At 38.2% G+C, this 27650-nt stretch overlaps 1 protein-coding gene and 1 long non-coding RNA gene across 28 annotated transcripts in view; one reads left to right on the forward strand and one right to left on the reverse strand.

Moving 5' to 3' along the window:
* Positions 1 to 12607, forward strand: part of PLEKHA5 (pleckstrin homology domain containing A5) — a 169475-nt gene extending 156868 nt beyond the window's left edge. For 10 of the 17 annotated variants that reach the window (XM_066999289.1, XM_066999296.1, XM_066999306.1 and 7 more), the window contains 6 exons: positions 1 to 210; positions 2880 to 3041; positions 4331 to 4458; positions 5305 to 5450; positions 6675 to 6759; positions 9690 to 12607. In XM_066999289.1, coding sequence (XP_066855390.1) covers positions 1 to 210; positions 2880 to 3041; positions 4331 to 4458; positions 5305 to 5450; positions 6675 to 6759; positions 9690 to 9708 — 750 coding nt within the window. In that variant the 3' untranslated portion in view covers positions 9709 to 12607. Of the gene's footprint in view, positions 211 to 2879; positions 3042 to 4330; positions 4459 to 5304; positions 5451 to 6674; positions 6780 to 9689 lie in introns of all 17 variants that reach the window. The other 7 variants (XM_066999291.1, XM_066999371.1, XM_066999350.1 and 4 more) reach the window with 1 other exon arrangement.
* Positions 209 to 27355, reverse strand: LOC106030886 (uncharacterized). 11 transcript variants are annotated; one of them, XR_010832340.1, is made up of 6 exons: positions 27068 to 27355; positions 24909 to 24966; positions 15768 to 15852; positions 14677 to 14770; positions 12832 to 12957; positions 8010 to 10727 (listed from the first exon to the last, which is right to left on the reverse strand). It is a non-coding gene; the product is annotated as an uncharacterized lncRNA (long non-coding RNA). The 11 variants fall into 11 exon arrangements; XR_010832345.1 differs by having other exon boundaries at positions 15720 to 15852; XR_010832348.1 differs by lacking the exons at positions 8010 to 10727; positions 12832 to 12957 and adding an exon at positions 209 to 1558 and having other exon boundaries at positions 15720 to 15852.
* Positions 27356 to 27650: the final 295 nt, after the last annotated feature.

Below are 27650 nucleotides of genomic sequence, written 5' to 3' on the forward strand. Positions count from 1 at the left end.
GAAAGACCAAGAAGTGCAGTGGAGCAGTTGTGTCTTGCGGAAAGCACGCGTCCTCGAATGACTGTGGAGGAACAGATGGAAAGAATAAAAAGACACCAACAAGCTTGCCTGAGAGAAAAGAGAAAAGGACTTAATATTATTGGTGTTTCAGACCAGTCACCTTCACAGAGTCTGTCTTTTGTAAGAGATAATCCATTCAGATCAGCACAGGTTGGTCCCAAGTTCTTCAAAACATTTAATGGGCTCAATAATAATAAATAATAAAAAAAAAAAAAGAGGAGTAATTCTGGTTCCAAAGTCACGTGATACTATAGGTACCTGTCAATTTGAGATTGTTCATATAAAATGACAGTCACAATTCTCTGTCAGACACAAGAGAGAGAGATGACAATCTTCATGTTAATACCTAATGATAATAGAAGTTACCTTTCTTTTTGGAAAATAAGTAGTTCAAATCTACACATTTGATTGCGCATTGCAATGTTTGTTAACAGTTACGTTTGTTGTCAAATTTTGCAAACAACATCAAATGGCAATCTCTGTGACTAAAAGCAATATCAGGGAGGATTGTGATTCATTTGATGCGTAAATTATGAAGATTTTCTGTCATGTAATATATTCAAACATCAGTAAAATGATTTATAAAACATTTCTAGATAGGCATGTTTATTTATAATGGTAGCTCTTTACTGTGCTGTTACGCATTACCATATTTATAATGGTGCACTCTAGCTGTGGTTTTTGAACCCTTAAATACATAAAAATAAAACTCAATTTTGTTTTTCACTCATTCTTAAACATTTAAGGCAAAGCATTGAGTTTATTAAATGCATAAGGGTGGGGAGAGAGGGAGATGTTAGCAAAAAAAAAAAAAACCAACAAACCTCATGACAAAAACAAAAATAAAATAAATTCAGTGTAGTAGGTTTTACTACTACTTTTTAACTGTAGAGTTAGGAAGTTAGCTCTCATTTTCAGTAGCTTCAAGGAGTTACCTCTTTCATCCTCTGGTATGCATTCTTCTTCAGAGTACCCTGTCTTTTTTTAACAGTTACATGTGAATACCATCTTCTATGTTTTGTACATATTTTAACATCTGCTTCACCTAGACATTAAATGCATTGCACCATTTAGAGGTCACTTAAAATAAATTTTAGCATTTTTTTTTCCTCTGAGCATGCTAAATTGTTATTAGAGCTATACAAAGGTTCATTCAATAATACTGGATGCCCAGAAGACACTGAAAATTTAAGTTTTTCCTTTACATTAGAACATCTGTATTTGGGATGACATCAGGAATGCCATATAGGAAGGGGGTGGCTCCTCCAAATTTTTTTATGATTAACATTGCCTTTTCCAAGAAGAGGAAGTTCAAAACAAAGCTTTGCAGATGTTTCTTTTAGTAGTTTTCACATGTGTTTGAGCCTTAACACCTTCCTCAGTTATCATTTCATACCTCCATACCTCCAGCAAACTGTAGTCATGTGTGTCATACCCGGTTTGCCAGCACACTGGAAGCACGGTGAGAAAGTGGTCAAACCCTTGGCGGCAGCACTACCTGCTATGCAGAATTCAAAAGGATGTTATTCATCTCAGCATGTTCTTCAGTCTTATGTGCAAAATCAGTGCTGTGTGGATGAGCTGAGAAGAGAAATTTAGAGAATAAGTGGGAACATGTCTGAATTGAGTATTTGGTTATTTGTCCATGATACAAAATCATTTTCCTATGATAACTTCTGTCCTTCCAGAAGGGAATTTGTCAGAAGGCCCCAAAAGGAGGTGGTATGCTGTAGTAATAGTTCTTATTTTTAAAAGTATAATTTTTGTGCCTGTTCATTTTTAAACAGAAAAATGATGCAGTGGCATTTAACTGCTGGAAATTTTTTCAGCTGGATTTTTTTGAAGAATAAAAGGAAAAACATATCTTATAAACAGTCTATTATGTAATTTTTAAATCATTACTAAAATACTAAAGCAAGTTGCTAAGAAATTGTTATTGTTTGGGGCAAGTGTATGATATGGGTGCATACTTTGTTTAGGAAATCATAGCTTGATTTGTGGACTGACTTAAATAGAATTTCCTCTTAACAGCATGCATGTGCTAAATCAGACAGGAATTCAGCCACAAGATTTACTACTTTCCTGGCTCCTCTTTTTCTCCATCCTAGTACTTAGTTTGATTTGACTTGTATGACCTTCAGTTATGTTGGGTATGCTATTCTGACAACATAATGTTCACATGTATGCTGTATTCTATGTGCAATGTTTGCATGTGTTTGTTGGTGGTCTTTTTTTTTTTTTTTTTTTTAGGAATAATATTCTGGTTAGAATTTTTTTTTGATCATACTCTGCCGTTATCAGATGTTATATTGTCCTCTGTTAAATCAGTTAACAGCATAGGCTTGGAAGATACCCAAGACAGTTGGTGAAAGAGCATACGAGCGCACTGTGAATTTTGCACCGGGAGCATATTTTTATCCATCTTTTTTTTTTAACCAGGAAAAAGTATTTTTTAAAAATATCAATGCCTATGAATGCAAATAAGAATACTGCTAACCTGTGTGTGACTAAGCTAAATATGAATGGAGTTTCAGAAGATAGAAATGCTGGATATATTTATGGGTGGGAAAAAAGTGAAATAGTATTGAAGAGAAAAAATGGTTAGGTTGATTGCTTTAAGAAGTATAAAAATTAGAAAATTCTAAGTTAAAAAAAAAAATCCTTATTGCATTGTGGTGTCTTTTGCAGTGGAATGTTATGTAAAAGATTGTTTTGCAATCAGTTGTTTAAGTATTTTTTTTAGCACAGCACAAGACTCAGAACTGAAATGGTAGTAACTTTTTAAGAATACACATTTATATATCAATTTTGTTCCACAGAATCGGAAAAAGGATGATACTGTATCTAGTAACATACTAAAGGAACTGGAGAGCACCAGTAAAGATGATAATTTGAAACAAAATAATGGAAGTCCTGGAGAAGAAACAGCACAACTAAAGCATGATGGAGAACAAGAACATAATTCAGGTTTTACTAAAGAGGTACTAAACTGTCCTTAATTGAACTGTTCATCAGCCTGTCTTTCAGTAGAAAAATACTTTTAACCACAGACCTCAGAGTGTGGGAAATCAAAGAAAATTCCTTTGCTTGGAAGATTAAGATATCTTTTGTATAAACAAATGTTCTATAGAGTAGTGCAAAACTTTTTCAGATCTGTCTGTAGCCTAGAAATTGAATTATTTTGTATATAATCTTCCTAAATTTCATCTTAACTTCAAATTAACTTTAATTTCAAATTAACTTTATCTGTTACTATCTTGATTGACTGGAAAATGACAAAATTATGGTCTTTACATCTTTGGAAACAAACCCACTACTGATACATCTTTAATAATCATTGTGTGTGTATTTTTTTGATGATCATTTAATACATCTGACTTTTTTGTTTGCTCAGCTTTAGTGCACCAAATACTTTATAGGAAGAAGAATAAAGCTGACACAGCAATTTATACATGGAACTAGGCAGTAACTGTAGTTCATGCTGTTTGGTCATCAGATTGATTTCTGTCTTGAAATAGTCTCAGATTCAATTGGCAGTGAGTTACCTCGGTGTTTCTGGTAGTGAAGTGCCCTGAACACTCAGCAAAAGCAAACTGACTGTGAAGAACAGATTACAGGAAGTATTTCCACATAGTTATGTCCTCCTTGCAGTGTCATGTTTTTTTAATCTCCTTGTGTATAATTTTTTTTTCAATCTGTATTTTTCTTCCCTTATTTTTCCTTTTGCTTTCCGATTTTATATTTAGCTATTTTTAAACATTTCTGACAGATAAAAATCAAATACATAGCATTCGTTGCTATTCTTTAAGAACACTTTCTTTTGAGAGTCTACTGTTTCATGTTAAGTACGCAAATCCCTTAAAGGAGTATTATGTAATACACTAATACCGGTTATATCTAATCAGACCTCAGGTATCTAATTCAAGCTCATCTGCAATGTACTCCAGTTGCTGGAATCTCTGGCATTCTGAAGAGAGGGATAGCATACAAAATCTAGGCAGGCTGCAATCTGAAGAGTTAAGATAAGTTCTGAAAGTTATTAAGGCAAGCCCTGCCTGTTGGCTCTGGTATAAGTTTCAGGATAACTCTATTAACCTGAATGGTATTGATAAAAAAAAAAATAAAAAAATCTTAAGGTATGTAATTCTGAGTTACTAAGTATACATGATGGCAAAATTTGTCTGTTAATAAAACTGTTTCCTGATACTGTATTTCTTGTCTACCACTGTGTGTTACAGCTTTTTGTTTCATGATTTCAATTTTTTTATAGCTGACAAAAACTGGTGATATTTTATCAGATACACATGTTGTATCTGACTCAAAAGACATGAATAATGAAGAGAAAGCAGAAAAGGAAAAGAATAATAAATTGGATAAAACACATGATGGTGATATAAGGTAAAAACAAAACAAGATGTTCAGAGGCTATTTTAAACTTAGATATTGTATTTATTAGTTGAACATACCAAGCAACTAATGAAATACTGTCATAAATACTTATAAGGTATATTTATATGTATTTGAGTGGTTTACCTATAGAGAAATGTAGTAAGAAACCTAACTCCCTGCCAAGATTCAGTAAGAGGTGATGAGTTGGTGGGAGGGGAGATGCTTATTTTCAGGTATTGTCCCAGTTATAGAATACATTCATATTCTTGCTTTACCTTACAAAATGTGTTCAGTAACATCAGTTCAAGCTTTATCAGTTTATTATGAAAGCTTCAGCTAGGGCTTCTATAATAAGCTTTTTACTACTGACATTTAGGAAAACATCATATTTATGAACAGGTTAAACATTTTAGTTTATACCTCCTGCTTTAACCTTTACATCACGGTTTAGGAATATTGCAGAACTAGACAAATACTGAGTTTTGAATATTACTCTTTAATGATTCATAACATTATTTTAAGCTGTACAGATTCTACAGTTACACTGCAGACCCTAAGTGGGTTCTTACGTTAGATTATAACTATCTCGTGGCATGCTTCATCAAAATAGGTATCACACAGTGGGAAACAGTATGGCTATGTAAAAGAAGGGAATTCAGTTTCTAGTGTGGTTTTTTTAAGTTTAACTTTATAAAGTAGACGTGTTTGAAAATACATAATTAATTTATGTTACACAAACTTGCCTACTGCAACTTTTTTCTGTTAACAGAAGAAAATTAAATTTTAACTCATCAGTGGTTAACACCTAAAATTACGTTCAAGTGAGTTCTAAATGCTGTGCTTTTTTTCAATCAGCTTGCAGAGCGTAACCACAGTTACAAACCACAAACCCAAAATCAGTTCAGAAGAAAGTGAAGTAGTTAGTGTTCAAGAGAAAGGAGGGATTATTTCTCCATTTGAATTAGCAGCACAGTCTTCAAAAGGAAATCAGGCAACAGCAGGTATGGAAAAGAGTTTGGCTAAAGCACAACTTATACAGTACATATCATCACAATGAAATCAAGTTTTACATGTCTTTTGATGCTCTGAAACCTTTGTGAATTGAAAAGTTCTGAGCTAGTCTAGGTGCCGCGCATGTTTTTATAACACAGGGAAAAGTAGATTCCCACTAGATAACTACAGAAATTCCATTTTTCTGAGGTTTTAATGTAGATTTTGTAGTTGCATTTAATTCAGGGAATTAAGTGACTATTGCCAGAAATTGAGTCATATTATTATTGGATTTGGTTGGAGCAAATCCCTCCCTGTTCATCTTGTAGAACACCACCTCAATCTTGGATATGTGTAGACTATTTACCTTTACATCCTAGCCAGAGTTGGCCTCAGGTTTGCACAGATTGAGGAATCTGAAAGTTTCCAATATACTCTGAGATTTTCAACTAGCAAGTAAAAGATCAGTTTGGTCATGTTTTCAGAAGAAAGAACAGATGAAGAAACAGGAGATACTATCTGACTGGTGAAACAGTTGGTGGTGTATTTTGCTAGAATGAAAAGCTGGAGTAAAGCGAAATTGTTTGCAGAGAGAAGAAGGAGTGGGGAGAAGGTAGGAGAGGAGGAAGATGATAGAATTAAAAACATTATTAAGATATTTGGTGATGGGAATGGTTAAGTAAAGCAAATACTTCAATAGATGGGTATAAAAGGTGACCTGGACATTTGCAGTGCAGTCAGCAATCCTTTCTGTGACTTGATAATCAAAACCAGAACCATTTAACAATGCACTGTATAGTGCCAGGCAGAATAACAAATGCTTAGTTAATCTGTGCTGGGATATAAAAGTGGGTCTGGAAGTGTCCCAAGTAGTTAAATTGTACATATTTTTTCCTCTTTGTAACATAACACATCAGCATTCATGTGTCTGTTGTTTGTTCCTGCGATGTTCTTTTAGTCTTGTAAAGGCCTGAGTCTTTCCTGAGATGTTTTCTTTCTTGAAAGAAATGATCTTTGTTGAGAACAGCTATCTTCTCCCCTGAAGTTGTGCTCATTGTGCTGATCAGATCTGAAGTCTTAACTTGTGTAACTTTCATTTGGTTCTGTTTATAAGTATTATGGTTTTAAATTATGATTTTCAATCTTATATTATGGCTTGAAATCATGATTTCAGGCCAGCTAGCTTTTGCCTTCTGTAACTTGTTTTCTTATTTATCTTGCTGTATGACTCGCAGTGAAAAGTTTGCCTTCTTCACCAGAATCGTCATTGTCACCAGCTCCATCTACACAACCACAGCTCACAGAAGGATCACATTTCATGTGTGTATAGTTACAGAGAAGTACGTCTTTTTTCCCCACCCCTCCTGCCATTTCTCTAATATTTGTTTTCTGAGTGTTTATATTGTCATTATCCTTCTGAGAAACATCTGTAGACAATACTTGGCAAGAGACACACAAAGGCGTCCATAATGTTGAATATAAGTTTACCAGAAAACAAAAGAAATAAATGTACCGACTTGCTTGCAAGTAATGTATACTATATTCAAATACAAAAAGAAAGGACAAAATGGCTTATCAAGCACATTCTCCACAACTGGCAAATAATAGAATTTGTACTACATGAGAGACCTAAGCTATTAAAAAACAGATACTCAGTTACGCTGTGAACATCACTGCTCAGGTGCAGATGAATCTTGATGCTTCAGTCTGGGTAACGGGCAACTAGAGCTGGATCTCTTAGTGATGCATAAGAGGGAGTGGTCTAATAGTCCAAAGAGTTTATGGTTTAATGCATGGATGAATGAAATATAACAAACAGAAAGGGGAAAAATTGAGGGTGGATGAAAATGTAACAATTACAAAACTGTATGGTTTTTTTCTTTCTATAGGGATAGCTCTACACAGCTTCTCGCCCTTCATCCTAGGTGTTTTCTAGGAAGTTACAAAGCATGAGTTTGGCTAGATTTACATGTTCCTACCTATAGTGTTACCTACTCAATAAATGGAAGTGGAAATATAAGGAAGCATATTTGTTTATACGGATGTTTAAATGAATTAGTATGATACCAATGTAGACACTTCAGCACTTTGCCAGCATTTAAATCAATCAACATTTTTTTATTGTCAGGAAGTAACTGTTTAAGTAAGCTTTCTACTAAATGAATCAGCTTTGTTTCAATGATAACATTAAATGCCATAGCTAATGCAACTTAAGAAAACTTTAAATTTGAGACTTTTCAAGTCACTTACCATGGGGAGATCTGAAAATACATTTTCTTATTTACTGCCCCAACCTGTAATTGCCAGTCTTTCATCTTAGCAAAATTCGACTTATTAATCATCATAAACACCTTATTTACATGAACTACGTGCAGAAAACTATTAATATTCTTAAAAAAAAAAAGGGAGGGGGATATTTTCATTTTTTTTCATGTTTTGCTTGGAAAGACTGCATTCACCAGTGTTCCTTTCTTCCTACTGGATGCAGTCTGTCATAATTAAATTTAGTTTGGATTATTGTACTTTTATTCAAAAGCATTGTTGTGGAACTATTTAAAAAAAAAGAAATGTAACTAGGACAAATATTCCCCTGTCAACTTAGTTTCAGGTCAGTAGTGTGACTGAAACTGCACTGCTGAATTCTTTCTGTAGTTACAGCACGCCTGTCCTGAAAGGGGAAGCAACCTGTAACTTCACCAGAACTTTTTTTTTTTTTTACCACTTGCATTAAGTTGCTTTCACCTTTTGTTATCAGCTCCAGTGATCAGATCAGCAAATTCATTTTTAAGTATTTATGCTAAATGTGAGATTAGCAAAAACGAATCACTCATATTATGATCTGCTTTGTAATTAAATGCCTAAGCCTTGACATCCCACAGTGTGATGCAACCTCACAGGTAGTACTGTAGCTATAACATTTCCATGTTAAGTATGATTCTACATTACTTTTTGCAACAATATAATTGTACTGTTACGCTTACGGCAAGACAGAGCATCTGGGATGGTAGTTGTAAAACTAATGCTCTGCTTATATATGCACAGCTATAATGAAGCAAGGATTTCAGAAATTAAAATATACCCCTTTTGGCTGTTCAGTGTTTGAATTGAGTTGGAAAAACTATTCAACAATGTGCATGTGCATTCCCCATTTCTTTGGTGCGCTTGATGCCTCTGTTGGTTGTTTCCTAGGAGCTCCAAAACAAATTTAAGCCACGAGCTGGGCCTAGTATACACAGAAGAGGCATAGTCTGCTTGCCTGCAGTAACTGCCCCTTGCCTTCTGTGGCTGCCATTCCAGTATTGTGCAATGCTGAAAGATAGGTCTTTTAATGTACAAGAATTTGGTGTCTCTCAAATGCAAGAAATACTATGCACTGGAGGGAAATTTAGAGCTGTGGGATCAGTCCTGTTCATATGCAGCATCTGGAAAATGTATGGTAGATTTCAGAAAATAATGAAATAATACCTATATTTAGCTTGTACGGTCAATTAGTAAAAATGATACTCTTGGCACAGTGCCAGGAGAATTTGGCATAGGAAATTGGTGGCATAGGATATCCTAAGACTAAGGAAAAACCCATTAATGCAAAGCTACTTTCTTCGTTACGGCTCTTGCTTTGCAGAAGAGAATCTGGGTGTGTACCACTGCTACTTTTTAAGCATTACATTTACGCTGAGTAATGGAGGGATAATGAAATTTTAAGCAGCACCTGTATCTAAAGCTCAAACCCTTCTACTAACAACCTGTTAAAAGCTTTTTATAGAAGTCATTTCAGCAATAACCAAAATGTAGCAATCTCTGGGTGGAGCACTTGAACTTCAGAGCACTTCACAACTGCACTGACATTACAGCTTAGCATGCTGTATAAAGATAAAGTTGCTTCCCTTTTCAAATCATACCTGTCATTTGTCAAAACAGTTAGGGTCGTGGTTACTATTACTGGTTTTATATGAAAAATGTTTGGAGATAGTTATGTAAAACAAGATAAAACTCTCGGAATAGGTTTTCGTACAAAGTTGCGTAAATTTGAAAAAAAAAGCTTACTTCTGCTTCTTGATGTCAGAGAATGATCAGGAAAACTGCTGTTGAAAACAACTTATACCTAAAATACTTCATGATGGTCTACATCACTGATAACTCCTGCTAGGATGAGGTCAGAAATTCCATGCTGTGTTTAATCCCAGGAGTTATTTTATACAATATTCTGTTGTTGCTGAAATAGAGTAACTTAATCTATGTCTGTCTTCCAGCACTAATGGCTTCTGTTGAAACAATTCATGCCTGAGATGTATGGACCTGACCTACGGAAATGTGAGAAGATATTGTACAGTATATTTTAAATCTATGAAATTCATAGTTCTGATGCTTTTGGCCACAGAGCATCATTTTATCACTTCCTGGAAAATGTTTATTCCAAGAGAGCTTTAAATGGCCCACATGTACACTCAACAACCTTCAGATTGTTCTCCTGATACCAGCTTGCTGCTATGATTTCTGTGCACATAAAATAAAGGCTCTTTTCAATGTGCAGCCTACAGTCAGAACTCTGTTTTCCAGAATTAATGTTCTTTTAATTACGGATCATATAAGTTTACTTTTTTGCTTCTTTTAGATGCATAACAGTTAATTTTGCATATCACCACTAAACACTGTTTTACACTTTTTAAACACTACAATTTGTTTTAACATTTTATTTGTAAAATTTTTATATATATATATGCATATAGATATATTTAAAATGTGCCATTTTTATTATTGCTTAGTAAAGTATGTCCTGTTTCTGCTGTAATTACTTCTTGGTCAGGTTGCAAAGTCAGCAGTTACTGCCACACTTCTGTCAACAAATACATTAATGTTAGTGCTTACTTTTTCTTAAATAAAATGGAGTGTAGGTATTTTGAGGTACTGGGCTTTTCCTTTGGGTTAGGGTGTGTACAGCAATAAGCAGGTTTTCAATCCAGTGCTTAGTTTGTGTAAAAATGTAATTATGTTCATTGTGTATATACTATACAATGAGCACATACGATGTAAGTATAAGAAGCCACTTACTGTTCAAATACGATTGTTCATATCTCATTTCTTTTATATCATATTAAATAAATGTTGATGTTCTTAAGGACTTCTATGGTTAGTATTTCTTTCAGCAAACAGATGTCATACAGTGTGTTCCACCTTTTGATGTGGGGAATGCAACGATTCTTATCTCATTGGCGACATCACCTGTCAACCAGAGTAGCAGTGACAGACTCTTAAGAGATTCCAGTCTTCCTCTATGGGAAAGAAAAAGGCTGCAACACACAACAAAAAGACAACATGAGACTGAGATGCAAGAAATACAGGTTCAGCTCCTGACTCTCCCAGGCGTGTATCATGATGTTGGAATAATCACTTAGTCATTCTGTGTGCCTCCATTTCCTGCCTGTTTACTTGAGACGTAATAGCCTGTCTTGCTGGGGTGTGGTGAGCAGTAATTCAATATTTGGAAATGTTGAATGCCACATTCAGTAGGGTTAAGGAGAGATGTATGATGATTCATTGAGGCTTTGACATCTGCAAAGCATCTTCCAGAAAACGAAAGAAAACCTGAAATCATTTGTCAAGTGTCATCACACTACAGATGTTGCTAGCTTCAGTTTTCCATCTTGCACAGCTGTTTGAATTTGCCTGAGACAAGAGGTTTAGAAAAGAATGATGAAAAATGAGAAGATTTAAAAGGAAAGCTTTTGAGTCTAGGATGTAAAGCTAAGAAATCTTTTAAAGATTCCAGCAACTGCTGTGTGCTTCAGTGCATGTGTGTGCCATAAGTGGTAAGGAAAGTTTCATAAGAATGCAACTGCCAGCTCTCATTGTGCTTTTTTTATCATACAAATCATATCCTGTTTGAGTTAATCTTGATGTACTAGAGACTGTGTAATTCAGTGTTTTCCAAAGAGGAGTGCCTGAGATTGACACACAGTTTGAAATTAAATCCTCATTACCACCTTAAAAAGGAGGTTGTGTTCATTGTACTCTTCTGCCACTCCCTGCTCTGCTGTCAGTTCTTCCTGGGGTTCTTTGCCACAAAGGACACAGTGTGCTGTCTACCTGTCATTTTACCTTTTTCTCTGAAAAGAGAAGAACTGGGAGGCAGAATTTAGCAGCAGAGCTTGGAGGGTCATAGTGAAAGAGGTGGCTGAAAGAAAGAAGATGAATCATGATGTAGGCAGACAGTATCTAGCTGAAAGTTTGACCAAATAGCCTTTCCTCCTTTTTTGGAACAGTAGCCCCAGATTAGTGCATCCTTCCATCCAAAATGCAGAGCAAACAAGAGGAATGTGATTTTTATAGCTCAGCCAGCTGAGGTTTAAGTTCAGTGTCATCACCGAAACACCTGGGGCAAAACAAATACTACACACCCTGTTCTCTCCTTCTTATAGAGAGAGCTGTTCAGCTGTCAAGCTTTGCAATCTCTTCCTGACCTTGCTGCCAAAAAAAAAAAAAATGCAACCAATAAAGGAAAGAATGACTAAGTGGTTTTTGGACATTTATAGATCTTGTCTGTGTTTAAAGTAGTTGTCAGTTTGGAATATCTGCACAGTATGTACAGTTTATACTGAAGTTGGGGGAGGGTGGGAGAATTTGCAAGTTTTTGCTGGTACAACTGTTGGCAAAGATGGCAAACGTAAATGGTGCAGGAATGTAGTAATGCTCACAGACCATAATTTCACTTCCTGTGGGCACTTGCAGCAAAAAACTTGCAGCTTCATTGGGTGCTCTATTTTTGTCTCACTGAAAAGATTAATGGCTTTGTGTTATCACAGAGCATCTAATGTCTCTTACCTCATCAGAATAACTCATCCCAGTGATCATACTCCTTCCAGATATGTAGAAATATCAGAATACTGATATTGTCAGGTTTCAAACATTTATTTTAAGTTTGTATCTAAGATATTTTTATATTTCTGATCGCTTTATTGGCTATTGCACTGACACTTGTATATAAAGAACATGTGCTTTTTTTCAAAAGCAAGAGTCCTTACGAATAATGCAACACATTCTCTACAGATGTTCATGCTTTTCGGAACCGATTACATCTATTTTTGTCTTTTGTTCACCGTTTGCATTGTTCCAAGACTACTAGAGAATGTGATTCTTTCCAGTCCCTTAATAAAGTGACATTACTCAAAAACTTGTAGTTGGTGTCTTGGCAGTTTTTGTATGTTGTGGACTGTCTCACAGAGAAAGAGCTCATAAATATTATTGGGGGGGAGTAATTGGCTAATATTTTCTTATAAATATCTGTCATAAAATTAATACAATAATGCCCTATTTTCAGAAAATCAGGGAAATTAAAACCAGTTTGTTTTTTATCTAAGTTACTTTTCTTGGACAGTCTGAGAAGGAATTACTTACCCACCCTCTTGGATCCACGAGGTGTAGTAACCAGGAGTACATACGTGAGAGATGTTAATGGATTACAGTAGTAGTAACAGATGTACTAAATTCTCTAGTGTTTGGATGGATGGGTTAGGTTATATCCTGGGGGTGTAAAGCAGCAGAGTGAAAGGTCTTTAATCAGTGGTGGTGCTGGATAGCTTTTACGTCAAACTTGTAACTGTATTGTAACAATAAGGTAACTTCTTTCTTTTCTAATAAAAACATAAATAATACTCATTCAGATCTCAGAAATGGGTCACCATGCCTTTTCGTTTGTCCCTGTGATCCTGGATTCTGCTGTATTTATTTTATGAAGTTATTGTAGGGTAGTCTCATTTTATTTCAGTTTGAATTGTAGGTTAAAATGTTATTTTCCATCTTTTAGAAAGTTGACATTTAAATGGCCTATGAGCAAATTGCCTATACCTGGCTTTAATACTATATGTGAAACAATTTAACTTTTTTAAGGGATGCACGCACATGAAGATAAAAAAGCAACATCTGGCCTCTATTTCTTCTAAAAAGCACTATATATACTTGCAGTTATATCCTTGGAGCTGCTTAGCTTGTCCATATGGGAACACTGAAGAAGCTGCTATGAAATAAAATAGAATATACTGGTGGCTGAAAGCAAATATCTGGCCGAAAATGAAGGCTAAAAGCAGCTTCTTTCTGAAGTCGACACGGACAACTTGTTACCCAGCTGTTCCAGATGTATCAATATTCAAATTTTACTTGTGGAGTTAAGTTTTTTGTAGTTTTTGGAGATGTTTCTCCATTCTGCCCTATGCCAAAGAAAACGTTTTAAAGGTCTGCCTTAGACACTAACTAGCTGCTGTTGTGAAACTGCAACTCTTAATTGTATCTATGGGTAGGTAACATCACAATGGTTGCTAATTGGTTCATGTGCAGTCTTGCTATGGATGTGTTTAAAAACAGTGTTTAGGCTGGGTTAGTCTCTGTTCAGGATAAAAGAAAAAGCTATAGGCAAATGGTGCTGTTTCCAGTGGACTGCAATAGAGTATAACAGGACAAAAACAGATGTGATCTCATTAACTTCTTTATTGCTGAAACCAAACCTAAAATAAGGAATTAATTTTTTGTCAAATTCTATCCAGATCCCTGTTCTATGGAACAGGAATACTTCAAAGAATTTCAGACTAAAAATGGAAACACCCTCTTCCTCTTTTGAAGGTGAAATCAGTGTAGTTTAAAAAGGAAAAAAAAAAAATACAGACCCTGTGGGTTTAACTTTTTATGTAGAAGAAGCAAAATTTATCTCTGACCAAGAGATTTGGTTGCTGAAAACTTCCAAAAAATACCTGTTCCTCATCTTTCATCTGGTGGTTTTCATGAACTGCAGGGAATTGATTGCAGAACTCTGTTCTGCAGTTTTAAATGTACTCCTTCAGCCCAGTGTGTAAAATCTGCTTTTCTCGTACAGAAAAAATGCCTTATCCATACAACAGCTGTCCCTATAGAAGCATAGGGACAACTGAATCCAGCTCACCAGTTTCTTGTTTGAAATTGCTAAAAAGTTCAGGTGGTTAGTATCTTGAAGACTCAAAACATTATCATGTGAGGCATCCAGTACTTCCAAGTAACTTGCATATGAATATCCCCTGTTTTCAGGCAATAGATCCTCTTTAGAAAAGATTTTTTCAAAGTACTAGTACCATTGCTAGAAATCAAATAGTTAGTAGGTACAAATATATAAGAATTTACTAGAAAAAAAACAGTCATTAGTTGACAGAAGTACATTTCAAAGTGATTGCAAAAAAATAAAATGTAAAATTCAGCAACTCTCAGCTCATAAGTCACCTTGTCACGATACGAATTTCTGTTCATTCTTGACAGTTATTCCATGTGTAGTCGACTGCCCTGTGTATTGTGCAACTTCATTCTTGGTAAAATCCTAAGTCAGCAAGAAAAAGGAGGCTGTTTCAGACGTTTTTAGCTTTAAAGATAAATTATTGTTTTTTAATATTTTCATGCTTATCTACCTGTTTTAGAAAGAGCCATTAGTGGCTATTGTATTTTCTCATTTTAAGTGCTGTAATGGTCATATATAGATGGGAAGGAGAAAAAAAAAAAAAACAAAACTGAACTTTCCAATTAACTTTTTCTGGTGTTTGTGACTTTTGATATTTCATGTTTGATTTCTTGCCTGGAGGCTGTTCCGGAGACTTTACACATGCAGGCACTGGTACTGCACTAAAGCAAACTTGTGTATTAGTGGGGACTAGCTAAAGTTGTCATTTCTTGAGCTAGGAAATTGCTTGGAAACCCAGAACTGTTGGATCTAAAAGCACCTTTAAAAAAAATAAAAAAAAATGTCTGTTTGCTTAGCCCGTATCAACACTATCATTTTGTAACTATTGTTTCTAGTGCATTATGCTGCAAATAGTAAGTGTTGTAATAAAGACAAAATGTCTGGGTTACATATGAGATACTGATCGTTATTTACAAGATAAAAGTTAATAGAGAATCAGCCTCTCAACCATTTAGCGCACAGTGTTAGAGAAGAGGAATTGGTTAATATTCAAATTACAACATTGGGAAAATTATACTCGTATATATAATTTGGAACTTTTGGCATATGGGGGGATAATGACTTCTTTGCAGCAAACTGACTTTCTAGTCAGTTAATCAGATGGCCGCCTCCAACAAGAGCAGGGGTATATGCTGTTGGTTTTAAAGGTGCCCAGCAAGCTGGGTTTTTGCTTAGAAAAGCGTTGCTAACAACCACTATTACTGCAATAAGAGTCTTTCCCTCTTTTCCCTCCCACATCGTCTTCCCTTTTTCTTGCAGTTTTCAGTAGGGAAAGCATCACTGGCTTGTGCCATAAAATTGGTATGACTACCTGCTGGCTTTGACACTGAGGTGGTCACTGTGAGCTCGTATCCAGTACCTGTGATGGGGAGCGAAGCTGTGCCACCAGGGGAAGCAGAAGCAGGAGAGCAATGCCCACCGTCAGCCCGAGGTGTAGGGCACACCTGGAAGGACCCCGCAGGACAAGCTTAGCCCAACTGCTGCTGCTGCTGCTTGCCTCTTTTCCCTCTCTGCTCCAGCTTTTGTCCTCATGGCGTGGTTGCCATTGTATGGAAGTTTTAAGGGATGAAAGCAAATGATTGGTGATGGGTGACATGATAGCACTTTAAATGAGAATGCAGATTGGCTTCAATAGTAAGCAATATAGTAACCCCAACAAAGGCAGTGGAGGGTGCTCAATAGGCTTAGAAAGATTGCCACAAGCAGAAATGAGTGACAAAAGAAACTGCGACACACGAATACCAACGTGCTGAAAAGAGCTCTGATGCTAAAACGCCCAGAACTGTCACGAGTCTTGTGTGCTGGGAAACTGGGTGACTTGCAAGCTGTCCAGGCACAGCACAGAGAGCAGCGGACCTGCCACCCTGGTGACATTGGGTGTCCCCATCCCTTCGGGATCCTTTCTGGGAATCTGGGTGTGGAGCACGCACAGGAAATCTGGGATTACAAACTTGTCTGAACTTTTCACTGCCAGACATTAACATGCATACACGGCAGCCCGTATGTAAATGATGTTATCTGAGCTGTTTTATGCATGTGTTTCCAGGATAAGAAAGGAGATTATTTCATTGTGTGAACTAATTACCTGTGAAGAAAAAATTAGAGCCTTTTTAATGGTAATGCCAGGCTGTATTTTTATTAACCTCCATACTCAATGATCCAGTATTGTATGCTTATTATGTATTTTCAAATATTAAGGGCTTGATACTTTAAACTACATGAAAGAAGTTCCCAATGTGACTCTGCATAAACAGGTTTCTCTGCAGGGCTGTAGCCACATCTCAGAGCCTTTTCTTTTGCCCTGTAAAATAGGGTTGCTTTACCAACCATAAGATGAAGTGGCTTTTAAATGTTACGGTATTGCTGTTTTATCATACACAGCAACCATTAAGAAGTGGACAGTCATATTAAACTGGAACTACAGAACTACTGCAAAACAGAAAATACGTTCTCATCTGAATCTGGAGTCTCATACAATCAAGGCAACAGAGTTCGTGTTCATACAGCAGACCTGAGCCCTAAGGGGAGCAGCCCCTTGGTTTCAGGTGGACAGCTTGTATGATTAAAAGTTAAATACACACATACTGCAGACATTATGACAGGAGATCTTTTGTGCAAGAGCCCAACCTCTTGTGGTTACTGCATCTCAGTCGAAATTCAGCGTGTTGCTCATTAATACTATAATTAGGTAAGGGAGGAGGGGAGTAACTCAAATATTTCATGTTTTAATATATGCATACCTTTTAAACCAATATTTATTTTATCATAGTTTGTTAAGCATGATATGAACTGTGTTGTTTAGATTTACATATATATTACACTACAGAGCATAAGTTGATAATAATAAGTTGTATGTAATGGAATGTGCATGCAGTATGCCAAAGCAAGTTACTGCAGTCGAGTGCAGGTGATGGACTGAGATCACCCACAGCAATAAAAGAAACTCTCCAGATCTGACTGTATTAGTATGAAAAAGATCTCCAAGACGTGCAAATATAACAAAATTGAAAGACGAGTGTTTTCTGGCTGTTGGTCTGGCACTTAATCCACATGAAACCACATGAAAATAAATTGGGGGGGGGGGGTGTTCCTCTGTAAAGTCCCAGTTTAAACTGGCTGCTTTGCTGCCTCTTTACATGCAACTTGTGGCTGTGAGAGAAATTGGAAAGTGAATATGGCTGAGGAACATTTGTGTAAGATCAGGAAGTGGGGGCTCACAGTAGCAAGGAGCAGAGAAACCGTGACTTGAAGTAGGGACAAAAGGATTTTCCTTGAAAGAAACAAGGCAGAAGTAGGTCATCGCTCTCTACACAGCTGATACTGTAACACCTTTCAGTGCCTGAGTTACACTTATTATAGAATATATGCCTCTTCATTGTGCCTCTCACACGCTAGCACAACCTAAATCAAATAGTTTTCTCAACTTGTCATTCCCAGTTTTATGTGAAAGACATGTCTGTAGACATGAATTGTCGTAAGATGCACTACATTTAAAATGAGATCTTTTTCACCTTGCTCTGAAGTGTGTTGTAGTAAAAAATGACTCCTGTGTTCTCCAGGCTTTAAATAACTGAATCTACTTTTCACCAAGATGAAACAAGTACTTAGCGTTGCCAAACCCATCTAGAAATTCAAGTCTGAAGGCAATGGTTCTGATAAACTATCTAGTTAAATGTAATATAAAGCAAAACCACTGCCATTTGTCCTGATACTCCAAGCAAGAAGCAGATTGCTAAGAATTTATAGTGCCACATTTTTGTACCTTATCTTAAGTAGTATAGTAGGTTGTTTGGAGGCACTGAACTGCCTAGGAAAAGTAGTGCTGGAGGAGATTTGTTTCTTGAATACAATTTAAATGTGTCAATAGGCAAAAATTATTAAGCACACAATGAACGTTCATCTCTGAAACAATAATTTTTTAAAGATTCAATAGCATCAAGCATTATGTGATTAAAAACTTGTAGCGGGCACTCCATGTGTAAGTATACGTATCACAACAGCTTTCAGTGGAAGGCTTCAGAGACAGACTGCTAGAGCTCAGAGAAATCCTGTGAAAAAGAGTCTGTTTTGCCCATCCTAACCATGCTTAAATTGCTGCAGTACAAAATAATAAAATGGTTTGTGGAGTCCTATATAATCTACTGCTTTGGTGAGTCTGTGAGCAACGGAGCTGGGAACAGACTTCAGGAGAGGGAATCGCTGCTTTGCCTATTAGAAGACACGTAGCACATCTGCAGGGCAGGTCATTGGGGCATTAAGCTAATTTAGGCTTTAGGTCTCCTGATTCTGCAGCATGTTCCAAGCTTCCTGAGAGAGGGACCCTCTGAACTATTTAAATTCTGAATTACAGGAGGGTCACAGTACAACTTAGGGTCTCCCCTGTGATACGTATTGAGTCCCCACCTGCTCACAGCCATTCACCATAGGCCAACAATATCAGGATTTGCTATGTGTTTCTCAAAACTCCTCAGTTCCCCAGATCTTGGGCTTTTTGACATTCTGGCCCAACTGAGGTCAATGGGAATTTTGCAATCAGTCCCAGGGAGGCCGAATTTTAGACATGGCTTGTAGGGTTCATCTGAGAGCACATATCTCTGATATTTAAATTAGGATGCTAGTTCCAAGATGGGAGGTGTCAAAGCTAAATTTCTGTTCCTTTAGTGATAATCAGCATGGGCATAATGCAAGTTTCCAAATGTTCATGTTTATATTTCCTAGTGCTTCAAATAAACAGTATTGGAACTCAATCAACCTGTGCATAGTCAAAAAAGCTTTACTTTGTCCTTTCTTGTCTACATCATGAGGACCTCAGCCATGCAGCGATCATTTTCAGTCACTTTGGTAAAATAAAAGGTTCACTGTGAATGGAATAGTCTCACAGGTCCCCAAAAATTGGTGCCTGCGGCAATTACCCAGCATGGTTCCTAACCGCAGCATGAAAGACATTTCCTTTACATGCAATGGAATTGCCAGAATTGACCAGATAGGATCCCACTGTTGTCAGAGTATGACCCCAAGCAGCTGACAGTGCCACAGAAATCCTCTCAGAGACTTTCCCCAAGGCTGCCATGCAAACATCACAGCGTAAGGCACACTGGCCTGTAACACCTGAGGTAACAGGAGTGACAGTTGTTACACTGATGGCCTTGGACCGCAGAATGCGCTGGTCCTTGGATAGGTTTTCTGCAGGTTACTGCACTGTCTCCAAGGCATTTTTGTTGCCAGGAACGGGCAACAGAGAATACAGGAAGGCTAGGTGCTGCCCTGTTAAACAAGATAGGTTAATTCAAGAGAAGGGGCAGAGGTACTGAAGGGGGAAGAGGTGTGCAGGAGAATTCCATTTTTTAATAGATTGCAAGTATTTTCCAGCTTCAAAAGGCAAGAGTAGGGAAGTTTGCAAAGTCAAACCAGGGGTATTTGACAAGCAGGCACTCCCCTGGCTCTGTTGTCAGCATTGCAGACAGGCAATGCAGTTCCTTTGGCACAGAATTGCTGTAGTGAGCTGATGAAGATCTTTTCAATCCCTGAGCTTCCCAGTGCTGTCATGACAACAGCTACTTTCTCGGGCCTGCTGAAGCCCCTTTTCACATGCAGTGAATGCCATGCACAGAAAAGTAGGTTGTTCTCATCTATCTCCCTCTCTCTCTGAGATTTGTTTGATTGAGAGTAGGGAGGGACACTGTACTTCTGTGGACTTGGCTAATTTTCCATGAACATGACAGAGAGATCATTGATCTTACAGGAGAGGTTTGAAGAGTTATGAATTGGAAATATAACCCTGATAGCTCAGAAGAGAAATACACTAGCTATAATAAATATCTGTCCTTAGTAGCAACTGACAATAAAATTATATTGTAATTGTTACATTAGTTTCAATGACTTTGAGCATGATGTCTGCTGTTCAGTGAATACTGTAGTAATGGAAAAGCTAGTTTTTGGATGTAGATCTGAACTTTTCTGAAATTCAGGTACTCGATTGCTCATGCTCAAGCCTACCAAATAATAGCTTCTATTTATATACACTAATGTTGTCTGTCTCCAGCTGTTTGACAAACATTCCATGACTTTATTTTTTCTTGTAACATTAGCAGAGTAGGGGAGAGAGAAGAGGACTAGTCCAGCTGTTAAGGCTTTGGGAAATCTAGAGTTTGACACCCTGATCCATGGCAGCATCTTGCCTGAGGCTGACCAGCCTTTGTGATAAATGCCCCTCTTAAGGACAACTGCTCCGCCTTAGCTCTCTAGCGTGCCAAGATCTGGCAATCATGAAACATATGTATTCTCAGTTGCTGGTCACTTTTAATCTCACAGACTTTAGCCGGACCCTAAATTTGTTATACGTGCTGTCACAGGAATTCTGAATTCACTTATTAGTCTCTCAGGCTGCATCTAAACCTACCTGCAGGGGCTCACTACTTGGTTCCTGTCATGAACTGAGGTTCAGCCTCTATAGCTGCTAACTGGACCTCCCTCTGCTCTTCAGAAATCCCAGTGCAAGGGATGACTGCTGTGAACATGGTTTTCAACCCCATGGGGACGTGGGACAAAGCCAGGATATATGGTTATGTCTGGGAACACAGAAAAATATTTACTGGTTTTGCAGATTTGATGATGGCTGTGTCTTTGTGTAACTTAGGGATAGTATCTCACTTATAGAGAATCACAGAATAGTTGAGGCAGGAAATCACCTCTAGGGATCATCCAGTCCAAACACCCTGCTCAAAGCAGTATCAGCTAGAACAGGTTGCCCAACACCATGTCCAGAAGTGTTTTGGCTATCTTTAGGAAGGGAGACTCCAAAACCTCTCTGGGCAATCTCTTCTGTGCTTGACAACACTTGCAGTGAGAGAAGTTTTTTCTTATGTTTGAATACAAGTTTCTATATTTCATTTTGTGCCATTGCCTCTTGCCCATCACCACTGAGAAGAGTCTGGCTCTGTCTTCTTTACTTTCCTCATCAGGTATTTATACATCTCGATAAGATCCCCCTCAGCCTTCACTTCTTGGGCTGAAAAGTCCCAGCTCTCTCAGCCTCTCCTCATCTGACAGATGCTCCACTCCCTTAAGCATCTCCAGAGCCCCTCGCCTGGCCCACTGCAGTGTGTTCTGGGAAGCCCAGAACTGCGGTCAGAAGGACACGTGTTCATAAGAGTTTGGTCTTGAAGAATCATGAGATTCTTTCAAGAAAATAAAAGAAGAAAAAAAAGAGGAAAAACACTATAGATTTCTGCAAGGGGATTTTCATTTAAATTTTGTAAATGATGAATGTAAAAAAAAATACGATCGGTCTATGAAAAACATGTATTGTAGATAAGACAGCAAACTGAAGAATGGTAGTTTAAAGTAATCCTAGAAGAACATGGAGAAGCTGCTGTATATTTGTAATCCTTCCAAGCTGTGATTTGTATTTAATTAGCATTCAATTCATTATTCATTTCTGTTTGGTTGTAATGGTTACACACCGGTTTTGCAATAAGCAAGATCTTGATTATTTTTCTGGTTTTGAAAACAATCTCCATGTGTGCAAAGAAAGACTCGCCCTTGACATCACATCTACATTTTTAGAAGAAAAAAAAAATGCTGTTATTTACTGGCCACCGTGCTTGGGCAGAATCATCCCCTCTGTTGCAGCAACCTACCCCTGCTTTTGCTGTAATGACCTGTAGTAACTGACCTACAGAAAATAAATGGACATAGTGGTGGCAACCCTGTATTTGTGGTTGGGTGTACACCTTCATTTAATGCTGGAACCCAGCTCTGTTTTACATAAGAATGTAGAAAACATGCATTCCCCAAATTAACAGCATGTAAAGACTCTTTAATCTGGAAGCAAATATGTTAATTATCTCTGGTTAAAACTAATCTACATTGCAGTCTTTAAGAATGGTGATTCTTCTGAGACGCAAGAATTTTGGCTGCCTTTTATTGAAAAAGAAAAAAACATCAAGCAAAAACTGTACACAAGTAGGTATAGGGTACTTTGGGAGGATAAAAAAATGTCTCTGATAATTTATACAAACACATTATTTGAACATAATGCAAAAATATTGACAATAGTCATGAAAAAAAATAATCTCTATGTTCTGTTAGAGTATTGCATATATATATATATTTAATCTCTTCTATGATGTATTTTATTAGCTATGTAAATTTTGCAATGTGGAAAACTTTCTGAATAGTTTCAAAGGAAAGCAAAATACATTTTTAGCAAATACTTAAGTCCCTGGATTTAGCAAATACTTAAGTCCCTGGAACTCACAAAAATTTAGAGACAGGGTGACAGGATTAATACTCAGTTAGGTATACCAGTATAGAAGTATTGCAAGTTACTCTTTCTTTTAAAGCAAATTCTGAGCTGGTTCTCAATTCTATCTAACTACGAGTTTACCTTACCTAAATAGAATCTATTGAAATTCTGTGCTTATGTTTCAGTTTTTGCAACGAGCTGTAACAGACATAAATGAACCATATTATGAGGCCTTCTAATTCCGTGAACCCAAAGTTTTAAAATCTTTCAGTTATAAGAAATATTCCTGCTTTCTTGTTTTGCTTCTTGTTTTCTTTCAGTATCATGTGACAGCAAATTTAATGTCAGTTAGCATGTATTTTAAAGAAGTTTTATTAATTTGTAAAATATTTGATTCCTTTCAATTGTATCAGCATACCTATAGAACTTGGGGTTCCTCTTACAGGTTGTGCTTATACACAGCTTAACACACAGATGCTCTGATCTTGCAAGTTGTTACAATAATACAAATGCAAATATACTTAAGGTTAAGATGTGCGTTTGGATACATTCCATTCCTGAACAAACTATTGCTTCTTTGTGTAGCCTTATTTTAATGTACACAGTTTCATTCAACTGAGCTGTCTGGAGTTTTCTGAAGTTTCCTGACTCAACATCCACAGAATGACTCTTTTTTTTTTTTTCTTTTTTTTTTTTTTCTTCTATTACCACTAAACTCAGTTCCTTGGTTTAGCTCATGGCATGAATTTCACAGGCAGCTGTGTTGGCAGAACAGAAGGGGCAGTGTGTCACCACGACAGCTGCAACAAAACAGGGGCAGGGAAGAGAGGGAAGAGGGACCCTAGCAATACCTAGAATCCAAATTCTAGATATTCAGTTACCAAAAAATGTTGTGCAACACCAGTGTACGTCCCCAGAGAGGGTTCACAGCCCACTGGGAACAAAAGAGGGCCTCCAGCCCAACATGCATTTCTGGCTGCCTTCCTTAGACTGAACCAACCTAAACAGGGCTTGAATTTTCCTATGGTCATGTCCATGGTTTCAAGCAAACAATATGGGGAAAGATTAAAGGCAGCTTTAAAAAGAAAAGAGTGTGGAAGCTGAGTTTAAAGGGAGAATTAACTGGATGCTGCAGGAGAGGGTGGGGTCAGGATTGCAGGATGAGGCAGTTTCAGCTTGGTCTGAAGGGAAGGGTGAGAAATGAGGGCTGGATGCTTATTTGAAGCAGTGGTAGATTGCAGCCTCTTCCTCCAGACCTTGAATTTGGATGAAGCAGGGTGGGGCACAAAGAAGGGAAGAGTGCAGTTTCCAGAAGCTGCTGAGCAGGCAGAATATTGTGAGCAAGGTGAGTCACGAGGTGCAGGCAGCAGGAATTTCCTGCAGTGTTTAAGACACGCATGTGGAGGCAGGAGCAGAAGAGAGCTCAGTGACCAAATGCCTTCTTCTACAGAATTTCCCGTGGCATCCTAACAGGTGCATATAATTTTTCTTGTATCTTGGGCCTATGGTATTTTTTTTTCCTCTCCTTAAAGGCCTTCCTCACTATTTTGAAGTGGTCTGCTTTTCTTGCATCCTATATCATAGTATTATGATGCTGATCAACATTAGTAAAAAAAGCTCGAAAAACCTACACTATGTGGACCAAATCTGATGATGATCTCATCTAACTGTCCTTTAAAAAGAATGGCAGAATTGTTGTGACTCAAGAAAAGAAGAAACTACTTTGGAGTGTACTCATTATTGATTCTGATGTCAGTTTGAATTCCCTGCACTCATGTGATCCTGAGGTAAGAGAATAAAAAGTACACTCTTCATTTCTTCTGCCTGCTCTGCTGTGTCTGCAAAGCAATATGAGTCTCTTCCAGAGGTTTGTGTAGGCTGTTTTTTCTTGTACTAGTGGAGAATGATTCTACTTCAACTCTTTGACCATGAACAAAGTTTTGCTAGCCTACTGATTTTTTTTTCTGTTGTACCTTGTTGATAGGTACTTCCAAATACTACAGATTATTATTTCTCAGCAGAACTATCTCAGCTTTAAAGTACTGTCCCTGTTGTAATGATCATACCGAGTTAGACTGAGCATACCAGAAGCCCTTTGCGTGAATGACAGAATAACATTCACACTTGAAGTGTAACTGGACATATAAGTTACTTTTTCTAAAGGATTTCCTAACAGGACATCTCCTGCTTTGATCTTTTATCAGACTATTCAAACACAATTAATTTTGACACTTTTTCAAGTTCTAGACTCACCTGTTCTCAGACCGACCTCTTCTTTCAAGTCGAGCGAGTGTATGAAAAAGTCAAAAACCTTGGAGAAAAAGGAGATTTGCCTTTACTAAGCTGGATAAATTGTTACAGAGGAATCTCACTAACAAGAGACTTAAGTCATCACTCCTCCTTGTGCTTGATTAAGACTTTATTATAGCGCTCGAGGACCAAGCCTGGATGCAGAATTTTGTGGTTTTGAAAAACTGAGAGCAGGGCACCAAAGATCATCAAAGAGTCTTTGATGACTGACCTTTTCGGTGCTGATCTCTTGCTTAAATGCTAAGTGATTTCCATTAGGCAGGTTCGTACCATCCTTCCTATTCATTTGTGTCCCGAGGTTTCATTCCCTGACCCTCTTTGAATACACAAATTACCTAATGAGCTGGCGTCTCTAACGCTCTACTTAGGGAGGTGGAAAGTGGGCGGTCTGAATCACCCTGTCAGCTTTTGGTACAGGAACACAAGGAGCTGTGCGTGCACACGTGACCTCATAAAAAAAAAAGCATACGGTGACAGGCTTATGAACACACGGTGAGACGGAGCTGGACAATGTATCTTAGGGTACACGGAGTTCTTTGAGATACATTTTTCCTCCTTCCCTTTTTGCTCATATTCTCAAGTTGTGAAAGCTGCCTTTTACCTAGCTCCATTTTATCTTTTTGGGTTCTCATGATCTGATACCTCTCCAATTCTGTCCCTCGCTACAGCTAGCACTCAGAGAACTCCAGCAGGGGTTAATGGCATAGAAATGACTTCAGTTACTATCTGCTGACTGAATCAAAGGGTTTCATTTGTTTTTTAAACCTCGCTTTTTGTTTGATGAGACTAGTGACAATAACACCCACAGGAGTGCCACACCTTTACAAGCAAAGAAGGAAGTACAGAGCACTTTTTTTTTGGGGGGGGGGGCTGGGTACTGAGAGGCAAAGAGGATGTAGAAGCTCAGGGTTTTGTTTGGTGACTATTTTGATAGGGTTAGAACAGTGATACATATACTACACAGATGAAACAGCATTGCAGTTTGTTTTATTTTTTTAAAAACATTCTTACCAATTCCACTTTTCTAGCTGAGGTTGTTTCTAGAAAAAATCTGGAAAGCTATCATGACTTTTTTACTGTTGTTGGTTTCATAAATTTGCATATGCTTTTCTGCAGGTTAAAGACCTTATTCGTTTGTTTTTGAAAGATTAATTCAATATCGTGTCCCTTTGCGCCAGCGCTATAGTGTTATTTCACCACTGTGGCATTATATTCTGGTATTGCTACACTTTGTGTTGCTGATGTTGCTACCAACTACATATGTTGATGGGCTAGGAGCCATCCCCAATTAAGCTAATGCAGGTTTTAGGAGCACCCTTTCCAGATTTTAATCCTATGTGGTTAACTCTTCCTTGAATCTAAGATCTCTGTGGATATGCCAGGTATGCCTGCTCTAACTTGAATCAGTGATATTCTTCCTATTACGCAGAATGAACAATTTTTCTGGAATGAGTTGTGGTTCTGTTTTGTCATTTGTTTTTAAATGAAACTACAATCACTTCGTGATTTTTTTCTTAAATGTAGCAAACTCTGTAAGAATTGGTTAAAAATTGACAAATCTATATGTGATATTTTAAATCCATGCAGAATACTGTTTTCTGCTTTCAATTATTTTCGTCATCCCTCCAAAAATGTCGAATTACTTAACTTCATCTCTGTGCTCAGTTTCTACCCACCTTCCTGTTTCACTGAAAATCCCCATCCCATAAACTTTTGCTAATCGCTTCCACGTGACAATTTATGAAATCCTCTCTTGATGTCTATGCAGACAAGACACTTGGAAAGAAGCAATGCCTGGCGTGACCTACCTTTAGCGAACTTTATCCTATTTTATATTTATATTAAAATGTCTTCATTTTTCACCTTTTTTTTTTTGATAGTCCTGTATAGGATTGGCAATCATTCTGTTCATCTATCACTTCTACACGTACACAGCTATTTTTTCCTTCAGAGGGCACAATTCCCAACTCAACCAAGTTAACAACCTCCACCTCGGGTTTATGAGACAAAACCAAGCCCCCCCCCCCCCCCCCCGCTTTTAGCACGTTAAACTCTTTGGGTTTACTTCTACTGAAACGAAGTAATTTATGTTCTGCATTCACCTTCGGCCATGCCGCTTTGCCCCGGAGCCAAACGCTTCCTCGCAGCAAATGGAGGCTTAAGGCGGCGCCTGGCTCACCCTCTCCGCTCTCTCCCGGCTGCGCAGCGGGACCTTCTCGCTCCTTTTTGCCAGCGCCCCTGAAAAACCCTTTTTCTGCCTCCTTTGTGTCTCGGCCGGGCTCGCCTTTTGACGATTCCCCGGGACGATGCCACGGCGCAGCCGAGGGCCCCGTCCCCTCCTGCGGTCACCCCATGTCCCGTCAGCGCGGCGCCTCGCTCCTTCCCTCCCTCCCTCCCACCCTCGCTCCCTCCCTCCCTCCCTCCCGCCGCCGCCACCGCCGCCGCCCGCTCTCCTCAGCCTCCCCTCAGCCCAGAGCTCCCCGGCTCGAGACCGCAGCAGCCAGCCCGGGCCCGCCCCGTCCCACACGGGAGCCATCGGGACCGGCCGTTGGGGCCGTTGGCTCGCGCCGCCCCGCCCGTTACCGCCCCCCTCCCCGCAGCCCCGCCCCGCGCGGCGCCGCCGCCCCGCCCTGCGCCCGTTGTTTGTCCCCGGGCGCCTCCCGTAGCGCGTGCGGCGGTGGCGGC

Source organism: Anser cygnoides, chromosome 1 (genome assembly GCF_040182565.1).
Source record: "Anser cygnoides isolate HZ-2024a breed goose chromosome 1, Taihu_goose_T2T_genome, whole genome shotgun sequence".
In the NCBI taxonomy this organism is placed as follows: Eukaryota; Metazoa; Chordata; class Aves; order Anseriformes; family Anatidae; genus Anser; species Anser cygnoides.